This window comes from Odontesthes bonariensis, chromosome 20 (assembly GCF_027942865.1).
Source record: "Odontesthes bonariensis isolate fOdoBon6 chromosome 20, fOdoBon6.hap1, whole genome shotgun sequence".
Taxonomy (NCBI): Eukaryota; Metazoa; Chordata; class Actinopteri; order Atheriniformes; family Atherinopsidae; genus Odontesthes; species Odontesthes bonariensis.
In genome coordinates this window covers 28627756-28639330 of record NC_134525.1, presented here as the reverse complement: position 1 = coordinate 28639330, position 11575 = coordinate 28627756, and the positions used below count along the sequence as shown (strand labels likewise).

The window sequence follows — 11575 nt, the reverse complement described above, 5'->3', positions numbered from 1 at the left end:
GAGGTCCAAGAATTGACCCCTGGGGGACTCCACAAGTCATGGCCACTCGCTCAGATTCATAGCTGCCAATTGTAACAAAATAACTCCGGCCTTCTAAGTAGGACCTGAACCAGTTAAGGACCGCTCCAGAAAGTCCAACCCAGTTTTCCAGCCTGTGCAACAGGATTCTGTGATCTACAGTATCAAAAAAGTGCAGTTTAGTTCCAGTCATGTTGTCCATGAATAATATTCCCTATTGCTTAACATCATCAAGGGTCTTCTACTTTTTCATTGATCATGTTGGCTACAGTTTGAAGATACATTGTTTTAAAATAATATTTATTAACAATTTCATTTATTAAGAAAATACCAATTTCTAGTGTCTAAAATTGTTTAAAAATATATTACTCATGTTGCCCAGGTGGTGGGATTGCAAGGGTTGATATCTGATTTAATTTGATATCTAGTAGGGGGATCAGGTCCAAAGTACAGTGATGGTTTCTTTCACAGTATAGATCCTTTACCAAACCCTCCACTATCCACTAATGACTTGATTATTTTTGAAAATATAAAGAAGGAATCTTAACTCTACTGTTTTTTTTTTAAATATATAACAATACTATTATGATTTCACTCTGCATTAAAGAAATAGTAAAAACTAGGAGAAAACGATTGTCCTTTAATTTTTTTTTAGTTTTAATTTCTTTACACATACACATCTTGGTGTGGAAATATTGTAGACATGGCAAGGAACAAGGTTGATGGGGCAGTATCCAGGCATCAACCTAAAAACAACCAAGGGTTCATTTGGGATCAAATGTGGAGCTTTAAAGATTATTCCAGTAACAATTCTGATTGGTCGCAGCTGCCCAGCTTTCCCACTGCTTTGTGGGGAAGCCAAAAGGAGACATCCAGAAAACATAAAGTGCAAATGGTAAAGTGACTGATTCTGACTGAATGAGTGCTGTGTACAGTTGTACATGAAATGTGCTATACAAATAAATTTGATTTGATTTGAAGTTATGCTCTCCGTCATCATTTACAGCCCAGGCCATTGCAGCGGACTCCAGTGGCCCATAAATGGCACCCGAGGAGACCATTCAAGAATCAAAAATCTTTATTGTCACTATAGAGGCATAATGAAATTTTGTTCAGGACCTTTTGGCTTAGAATACACAAAAATACACAAGGCACACAGTATAAAGATATCTAAATAACATAAAAATAGTAAAAGTTCAAGTTAAAAGATACAGTGCAATCAGATTGTTGAATTGGACCATCAGACATGTCAGAGGAGGCCAGAGACCGTGTGGAAACCCTACCTCTGAAAGGTATGTATGGAACTGCTCAATTACAGGGGTCCGTTTCACAAAACAGGTTCAACAAACTCTGAGTCAATTCCTGAACTTTGAGTTGATCTACTCTGAGATAGAAAACTCTGAGTTTTCGGTTCCAGAAACGCTGATTTGAGTGAGTTAAAGGGACACGCCACCCCCAGGCCAAATTAAGTGTATCCCCGCATTCCCGAGACATAAATAAGTGTGTGGGAGCGTTTTCCTGGCGACCCAGGCATTGTCCGAATCTCACAGCACTGACCACTGCTTGGTTGCGCGTAATACATACATGCTAGCGTCGCCAGCGTCGCCAATCGAAATATTTCGCCCAACATGAATTAATTTACTTGATTTACCTTCTAATTACTGTGTGAGTGGTGTACTTTCACATCGAGTGCAAATGACTGTAAATCAACACGGAAGGCTTGGTTTGCTCATGTCGGTTTGGGAATTAGTTTCCGGTGCGGAAAACACAGCCGAAGCACACTCCCCGCTACGTCATTGGGAATCCCCACCCCCGACTTCCTCAAACAAACCAGCGTGAAGCATGTATATGTATTTGTCTTTTATGTCTTTTTTTTTTCTTTTGTCCCAACAAAATTCTGATGGTGCCGCTCAAAAAGATAATTGTCTGGAAATGCTAAAATATCTGTTTGATAACCATCTCCCGACGAATATTTAATTCTCTGCGCAATAATGTTGCACCTTCATCCACGGGATCGTTGTCAAAAGGACATGCCATGTTCGTGAAAGAAGTCACCTCCTACTGTGCCTAATGGACTTCTAGAAGTAGAAGAACTAGGCTACGCCAAAACTCGCTCCGCTGACTGAATGAACGAGGAAATCAAATGGCTTGTGTGGCTGAAAGAGGGCGGAGACAAAGAGAAACTCGAGGTTCATTGAGTAAAACCTGGTCCCCACCAGGTTAGGTTCATAGAGTCTGTTACTACGATAACTGACCGAGAGCTTAAAGGGGATAGAGAATCAAAATCATCTTTTTCACGTTTTTGGTGTTAGTTCTGAGTCTCCCCGCTGTGGGGAGTACACACGAAGTGCCAGCAAGTGTCAGAACCTCTGTTTCAAGTACTCCCCTTTTTTGAATATCCCCCAGAAAAAGTGCCAATCCGTTTTTGTGAAAAAGTGATGTCACTTTTTCAGCAATCGCCCCCCCCACACCCAAATCCACAGCCACCCCGTTTCAGACACGCCCCTTCGGCAAGAAACAGGAACTGGTGTGCCTTCCAAGGTTGTGAAAGCGGACTACGATCGTTACATATTCTTCCCCCGGAAAGTAATGTTCGCGATCAATGGCTTTTATTTATTTTTAACAGCATCCCCAGTACATACAACCGCTAACTTTTCCTTTGCTCTGCGCATTTCACGGAGTACAGTTTCACAAACCTTGCACGATTCCGAGCAGGCTTCAGTCGGAATTTTGCTCAGTAGGCTACAGGGTCAGTTCCGACAGGGACAGACACAGACTGCAGCGAGCTGTGCGCTCCGCTGAGAAGGTGATCGGCTGCAGCCTCCCATCTATCCATGACCTGCACGTCTCCAGGACTATGGGGCGAGCAGGTCGGATCACAGCTGACCCTTCTCTCTTTGCACCACTCCCCTCGGGCAGGAGGCTTCGGTCCATTCGGACCAGAACCTCCCGTCACAAAAACAGTGTTTTCCCCCTTGCAGTTGGACTTATGAACACTTCATAATCACCTCATAACCTGCCCCAGTCACTTTACCATCATTAAAATTGCACTAATGAAGCTGCACTGTTGTTGCTCTGTATATTGGATACTGTGTATTGTTGTACACACCTTGTACATTTTATATTCATATATTGTTATTCTTTATTTTTTATTATTATATCTAAAGTGGATGAGCTTTCTTTTCAGTCAGTGTATTACTCTATAAAGCCCTATTCGGACGGGACTAGTTCAATGGGGGGACGTATGATAATGTTGGTTAACCAGACGACGCCAGGGAGAAGAAATGACCAATTCGGACGGGACAAGAAATCCCTGTACTATTCATCTAACATGGGAGGAGTTGTTGGTTACGCACAACCGTCACATCCTGGATGCCATGCACGTCTTCATTTCACTTCCGTAAACCCCATCTGTAAACAGACATGGCGCCGACCATGCGTGCTTGCAAGCAGCGCTTAATCCAGAACCTCCATGTTTGCAAACAGACACACCTAATTGTTTCTCTCTTTAAAAGGATGTGACGACATATTCCGTACTTATTACCGAAGGTCGCATTCGCACGGGATTAGTATTACCTATGGTAGATACTCCGGACCGTTTCACAGGAGGTAGAATTCTCGGCAAAGTTTACCGACATACTCCGCTATCTTTACTGACATGGCGCGTTCGGACGGGACTAGATTTTCCGGTTATTATTACTTTACCCCAGGTCCCCCCATTAAACTAGTCCCGTCCGAATAGGGCTTAACTCTGTTTTCAGTGAGAGCAAGGGCAGCCAATCAAGCAACGGCAACCGAATAGCACCAACACCTACCTGCATTTCATAATGAGGTTGCCAGATAAGCTCTGAAACGATGCCAATAAGGGCAAACGATGCATTCTAAACTCAGCATAGTAACATAGCTGTTTCAGAGAGCCTTTTAGGGAGGTTCTGAGCCATTACAGACCCAACCAATTTTTTTTGGGCTACATATCACATCACAGAACAAGGATTAATGCCCCATTCAACCATTCTCTATCACCTTTAAGTTACCTCTCTTTGTGAAACAGGCTAGAGTTACCCCTCTTTCTCTGGTTTGAGTTACCTCCCTTTGTGAAACGGAAAACTCAGAGTTTCCCTCATTTCAGGGTTAATAAACTCAGAGTGTTCATTAAATCTGCTTTGTGAAACGGACCTCAGGACCCTTTTGGGAATCCTCTCATTTTTGCAGTAAAATATGGTCTCTTTTACCAGCAGTGGTGATTGATCATTAGGGGCAGGTGGGGCATACTGTATCTCTCTCTCTCTCTGAGTGTGTGTGTGTGTGTGTCTGTGTGTGTATATATCTATATATATTATATATATATATAGATATATACATACACACACACACACACACGTATACATATTCATTATATTTATGTATTCAAATGCTTAATATGGAATGAAACAGCATTCTACAGACACGCAGCTATGATTATACATCTAGTTTTATTCCAAACTTTTGTGTTTAACAATATTGAAAAATGGAAACATTTTTTAAAATGTGAAAAAATAACCATGCCCATTGAAATACTTACTTTATTACTTTATCATTGCACTACATTTAATTATCTACAACAATCAAAAATATAAAACAAAAGGACTAGCATCATAAACAATTATCAGTTTCACCTAAATGGCACAAGTTAAGCATCAAATGTAAACAAATATGTGCAATGCAATCATTTAGGATTAAGTGTTGCTTTTACCAAGATGCCAAAAATCCCAAGTCATATCAGCCATTCAAGTAAAAAGGTCAACAATAAGTTGAAATAAATTAAATTAGCTGAATTTAACAGTGATTAAAACTACCATTCACTAAATAAAGAAGAAACAAAATGATATCACAGCTTCAGGAATATATTATTGCTTATGCTGTTTATCAAGTGGGAGAGTTAAGTGTTTTCCTAAAGTCTGCCTAACATATTCAGAAGCAGTTTCACAGAAACTAAAGAAAATATTATTCCGGTGTTTGACAGTGGAATGTTGAATTCCTGCTCTCCTGACAGCCCTGAGTCAAGTACTGCAAGTTCCCATGGCATGTGTGTCTGTATGTGTGTGTCTGAATCTTTATACGTCCTGGAGCGGCACTCCTTCTCTTCCACTTTTCAGAAGTTTTTTCCTGTGTTTACAGCAGACCACTGTGACAGAAATGATTATGCCTATCACCAGCAAGATGAGAAGTATTGCAACAGCAATAACAGGAAAGGAATAAACTGTGAAGACAGAGAAATATAGCATTATGTCAAAGAACTTTATATTAAAAGTTGACAAGGTTTAACAAAATAAAATGTTTCATTCTGAGAACTTCAAATTGACAGACATTCATACTTCAGTCTGACTGTGTTAATTTATTTAACCAAAGTCTGAGAAAGAGAACCAAGTGGAATTCCATTCCATTTTAATCAAATGGATTAAAATGGAATGGCACATAAAACATAATTTGTTTTATGTGCCATTACAGAGCAATATCAAATATGATGAATGAAACCAAAAATATTCTTGCATTCAAAAGATATCACAATATGCTTTTTCATTTATTGCTGATACATTTATCATTCAAATCTGCATTCTCCAATATTTCAGCAAATAATTGCCAAATATTTATGCATAAATATCCTGGGGGTGTTGCTGGATCATAAACTGGAGTGGTCTGCCAACAAAGAAGCAGTGTACAGGAGGGGCCAGAGCCTTCTCTTCTTCCTGAGACAGCTCAGGTCCTTCAATGTCTGCAGTGACATGCTATGCATGCAAACATTTTAACTACTTGACTCATTTTGAATTTACCCAACTGGGGGATGAATAAAGTATTTTTCTATTTCATTCTATTCTATAAATTTGGTGCAAAATTCTGATTTACCCACTCAGAGATTTTTTTTTCTCTGAGCAAACATATTTTTCATTTAAGTGCCAATTTGGTTTACTACAAATATAGTTTGGAAGTGAGTTCCAATATAATTAGGAAATAACAAAGGTATGATGATATGACTGCAAGAGCCACAACACATTACCTTTAAGGATGGACTGGTCATCGTTATTCGAACACTTGATTACGCTCATCTTTCCCAGCTGTTTGTCTGAGCTGCGGCTGGGAATGTAAGCCTGGATGTTGAAGCAATAGCTCTCACCTTGATCCAGATCAGTCAGCTCTATCACACTGCTCTTAGAGTAGTGGACTTTCTAAGAACACCGCAAAAAAACAAACAAACAGTCAGTTTGAGGCCGTATAGAAAATCCAAAGATATACAGTGACTTGTGAGGAATCATTTTTGTCACCTGGCATTTCCTATTGTATCACTGTTATCTTTTGTTATGTTTGATATGTTTGAATTTGGTCAAAACAATTCAATCAAATGGAGAAGTGAAAGGACGAGAAAAAGTATCTGAAACTGAATTATGCTGGCACAAAATTAATTAAACTACATCCAAAATCTCCATATACATTCTTGCTATTTATAAACTCTTTATTTGGACTGCATGGATTTAGTTTAAAAATTCAAAGAAGCTCATGAATAGTTGAGCAGTGGTTGGGTATAGGATCAAATCATCATGCCAGATTTGTGACAAAAATATGATCTTCTGTAAACTTCTCCGTTTGTTTTAACTAGCAGTTTGCATATGTTTTTCACTTTTAGTTATGTATTGTAAAAATTAATTGAAAAAGCATGATTCTTAATCTCTTGTCTCTGCATATGAAAGGCAGTGACAGTGCAGGCCAATCCTTGCAATATGGCATGTAAACAAAACATTACCCCCATCAATCCAATTCAACACAATGTGATGTCAGCTGCAAATTTTCTTTTGTATTGTTTGCTATTACTCACTTTCCCAGTACTCTTATTCCTTCGATAGGTAACTTTATATTGTAGCTGGTCAGAGAAGATATCCCTGATATTCAGCTGGCGGTCATCTTTAAACAAAGCTGTGAGTGGGTCAGTCACATACACGGTGGTTATTGTTTTGTCTTCATTCATCTTTAGCTCAAAGTCAGGTCTGTCAATATCAGCTGTGGAGTAAGGAAATGTGGATGAAATTTCTTTATTGCCAAACATATAGCTTGCAAATGCATATATTTGTAATTAAACCATTATTAAAAGATATATGATAAGTTTTACGATGTTTGAGGCTAAAACATTTTAGCCTAAAACATTTTAGCCTCAAACAACAAAAATTTTTATTTATAAATTTGGTCAATTTGATCATTAGGTTTCCCTCCAACAATCAGTTGTTTAAGTTGCTCAAATGCCAAAATGTTCTGCCTTTTTTTTTTATTGTTGTTGCAAATTTTATATTTTTGCATTTTGTACTGTTTGTCAGACATAACAATACATGATGACATCACCTTTGGGTCAACTAAATCATGAGAGATAATTATTGTTTGTTTTTTGATAGGCTTTTTTTTATTTTTCTAACTTTACAGACCAAATTATTGATCATTGTTAGCAGCTCTTATCTAAGCCATTTTATCTGAAGGTAACCAAAGAGAGAACAGATAAGATGCTTAAAATAATGTCTGAGAAAGGGATTCAGTATTCTACAAAGACTTTAATTTGTTTACTTTTTCACTATGCTAGTGGATATCTCACACATTCGCATACAAGAGCCACAAGTAGTTACTTCTGTTTCGCCACGTTTTATTTTTCAATAGATTACAAGAGTCCAGGTGCTGAATTAACTATTATGTTCTTTGACTTACCCTCACAAGGAGTAATTGTGGTGTGCAGAGTGGCTTCAGTGTACAAGTCTTTGTGAAATTAGCAAGGAAAATAACTGGAACAGCAAGCTTCCTGTTTAAATTATTCTCAAAATCCTTTAACCGAATAGAAACTTGATGGAGAACTTCAAGCAGCCCAAGATAACAGACATAGCTCTAAAAGCGTCTCTGGATTTGATTTTTATTCCTACACTATTTCCTTTTACTGAAGAACTTTAAATCCAGTTTAAGTGCAGTAAGTACACGCAAAACAAGAAGTGTAATTCTTGAAACAAGAAGTGGGTTGTGAGGAGTCGTTACAGCAAACAGAAGTGAGATTTTCCTTTTCGTCTTTCTCTTGAATCCTACATGATTCTTGACCTTTTAAATGTTTTTAGGTGATGTCATCCTGTTCTCAGAGCTCACTAAACGATTGTCTCTGTTAATAACCATATAAGTGAGATGGAAAATAAATACAATAATCATTTTTAGGCATATCAAAAACTTCCCTGTCAGTATGTGTGGTTCAGTTACTGTGTGTCAGCTTTGATGTGCCAGAACATGGTTCTGAACTATTTGTATGCATTTTAGGACTGTGCAGGACAAATGTCACGTTATATCACATTCCACCTCATCCTGACTGAACGCGAGTGAGCGAGCGATTGATAAAAAAGTGATTAGAATACATACTTTTCAATCAGCCTGTCCTGACATGCCACGAGCGATGTCGCTCCGTCCAGCGATGATGCCGACCCCTTATAAAATCGCCCACGCTGTCTCTATTTGGATGACATTGCGCGGCGGCGGCCCGTTCTAATTGGTTTTAAATGAACACGCTGCCTCCTGTTGACAAACTAGTTAGCAACAGGTCAGCAGCACTCAGGGAATAATGAACGAGGAGAAGCTGATCTTTACCATGGAACAGCACCCAATGGTTTATGACCCCAAACACCCGTACCACAAAGATCTGAACTGAAGGGAGGCCGTATGGGCGGCAATCGCCAGAGAACTCGGTGTTTCAAAGTGAGTACTTTCTGAACCAATAGAATCACTCCCGACAAAATCGTCACGCTGCATATCAGGACACCCTCGCAAAATTTCGTCGTCGTATCGCGTCAGTTTCGCTCGCTCGCTTTCAGTCAGGATGAGGTGTTATGCTGATTCAGAAAATACTTCTCATTGTAGCAGAGGGACTTACTTTCTTTGTAGGGACAGAATTGTGGTGAGCTGGTATGAGGAAACTCAGTCAGATCAGAGGTGGCCCCCAATGGGGGTTCAGATAGCACATCAGCTTTGTAGCAGCCTTGCAAGTCAGTCAAAGAGTTGGATAGATCACATATTGTATTGGAGGAGCGAATGCAATGATGATTCCTTTGCTTGTCCCTTCCAACCCTGCAACAGTTTTACCCAATGTAAGACACACATGCCAAATGGATGCAATATTCAAACTCACGAAACAAACATAAAAAATGCACAAGACATTACAAGAAAAAGTTATCTCATTGTTGAAACAAAGAAATGTACCACGCACAGTTTCATAAACAGACAAAACAATAGAATGCACCAATCACTCACTGCCTTGGGAAAAAAAATACAGATTTAAATATGTGCAGCTTTAATACAATAGGCATTTGCAAATTATGCTTGGTGGATATTCAAACACTTATAAATTTGCATTACAATTAATTAGAAAAGAAAGAAATGAATTATTATAATTCTCAGCTGTCATTAATTCTTTTTCTATGTTTTCAGTGAGTATGTGAAAACAGACGTGCTACAGCCAAGAAACTAACACCCGAAGATGGTTTGTTAGTGATAAGAAATAAATACTAACTACATAAGGAAACTAAACTGCAAAGGAAATACCATTCCTTGAAGGGCTAACGAGTGAGGACTGGGTGGTACTTACACAGAGAACTCCACTGTGTAGGAGTAATTGGCTGATGGTTTGGGTTCCCAGGTAAGAACAGTTTTAAAGTTGGTGGACTTCCAAGTGACATTCTGTGCTCGAGGATAAAAACCTATGTTTTGAAAGAATCATAAGAGTAAAATTATATTCAAAACATTTTTCAAAACCTGATAAAAGATAAAGGTCTAATATTGAAAATTTACCATTACTTTTATCATGACAACTTTCAAAGAAGATTCTCATTACAGCAAAAAATTTAAATTAAATAAATACATCAACTTAAAGGTTTCGACAACCTGAGCTGACACTGGGATAGCACACAAGAAGGTGACTGTTATCTAATATCTGTTGATAAAACACCCTTATAAATTGTCTTTTAGTGAACGTCTTGTTCTGTCACAACCAAGCTTGCTTGATTTATCTTCTGCCTACACAAAAGACACTTTGCCTTATTACTGTACTTGTTTTTTTAACAATAGAGAGCTTGTGAGATGTTGCTGCTCCCTGTGGATTAGGTGGTAAAACAGACTACAGTTCAGAGCAACTGGAAATCAGAATGAATAATACATTTAGTCTCAGAGTGAGTAAAAATAGAAGTGGTGACAAACGTAATTCGCAAGTGATGTGTAAGATAATCTTATGTAATGATGTTGGCTGGGCTGGACATAGTTTTAAAAGGGCATTAAAGTTTGACAGATAGACTAATCTTTACTGAAAAATAAACACATTGTTTAATGCATTCTGTTTTCAGTATTTTAAATTCTATTTTTCAAAAAATACTTCTAAGATAATGCCTTAAACCCATGTCCATGTCGTAAGTGTTCGAAAACATAGCAACCGTGCATAAGTTTCAGACTGTGCTACCTCTCACGAAGTGGAACAGTAACATGGCCATTTAAAACCGAAAGACTGATCCGGGGTGCCCTGCCCTTAGCGTCAAACTGCAACGCGTTGGATTTCATGTGCAGTCATTTCTCAACAGGGTTAATATTTGAATCAAAATAGTGAATATAGTAAGAGTACAAACATAACCTTAACCAAATAGCTTTGGACACGAAGCCAAACTAAACACTTCCTGTAAACGAAACTACAGAAGAAAAAATGGTTTCATTCTGGAATTGTACACCGGTCTTGGAAAAAAACCCGTGACATGTTCATGGAAAACCTTCTTTTTCCCATAAATCCTTGTATACTCTTTTCCTGACAGAGTCATTTTCCATCTGACTGACGCTTTACTAACATTTTTCATAATAACCTTAAAAGAAAAATATTTGGGAAAAAAAGTAAAGAGGAGCCTGAGTAATAAAAATATGCATTTATACAACACTTCAAAGATCAGTCTTATCTATTTCCAATCATACATTTCCCATATGGTCACTGTCGTCTCTAAACTGCAAATTGATTTTTAAACTAATCTGTAAAAAGGCGCCGAATTTAATTATCATATCAAGGGCTCACATAGCCTAATAGGGTGATATAAAGGACTCACCGGAGGCAAAGTGTATGGCGAGAAGTACAATAAAGAGATATACTGGTAGTGTCATCCTGTGAGGTTAGGATCCTTAAAAGGAAATGTAATCCAAATAAAAAATGTGCGATACACGTTCGGCTCCCTTTTGGTACAGTCCTGGACGTAAATAACCAGAGTGTGCACGTTATCCGTCCGCCCCCTTTAAGTCCAACTAGACACAATTCTGTACAAGCCTCTGCTTATAACAGTATAACTCTGAAAGGCTAGACCAAATAAGGAGCGTCCGGCTGTGGCGTCACCAGACTAGAACAGCTACATCTTCGTTGCGTGCCTATCCTGCTGAGGTCATTAAGAGGATAGTGGTGGCTGTTCTTTGAATGCACACATTATATTATATTATTATTTAAAATATTATTACGAAAAATTAAAACTGGTGCGTACATATGAATCCACTCCCTTTG

At 38.4% G+C, this 11575-nt stretch overlaps 1 protein-coding gene across 2 annotated transcripts; it reads right to left on the bottom strand.

Annotated features, from left to right (window-relative positions):
* Positions 1-4566: 4566 nt before the first annotated feature.
* On the bottom strand, positions 4567-11340 carry f3a (coagulation factor III, tissue factor a). Of its 2 annotated transcripts, none has more exons than XM_075452055.1 (6): positions 11133-11340; positions 9644-9755; positions 8933-9126; positions 6866-7047; positions 6053-6221; positions 4567-5257 (listed from the first exon to the last, which is right to left on the bottom strand). In XM_075452055.1, the coding sequence occupies exons 1-6, from the start codon at positions 11185-11187 to the stop codon at positions 5112-5114; spliced, it is 858 nt and encodes a 285-aa protein (XP_075308170.1). In that variant the 5' UTR covers positions 11188-11340; the 3' UTR covers positions 4567-5111. The 2 variants fall into 2 exon arrangements, with proteins under 2 accessions (XP_075308170.1, XP_075308171.1); XM_075452056.1 differs by having other exon boundaries at positions 6866-6963.
* Between the last annotated feature and the right edge of the window lie 235 nt (positions 11341-11575).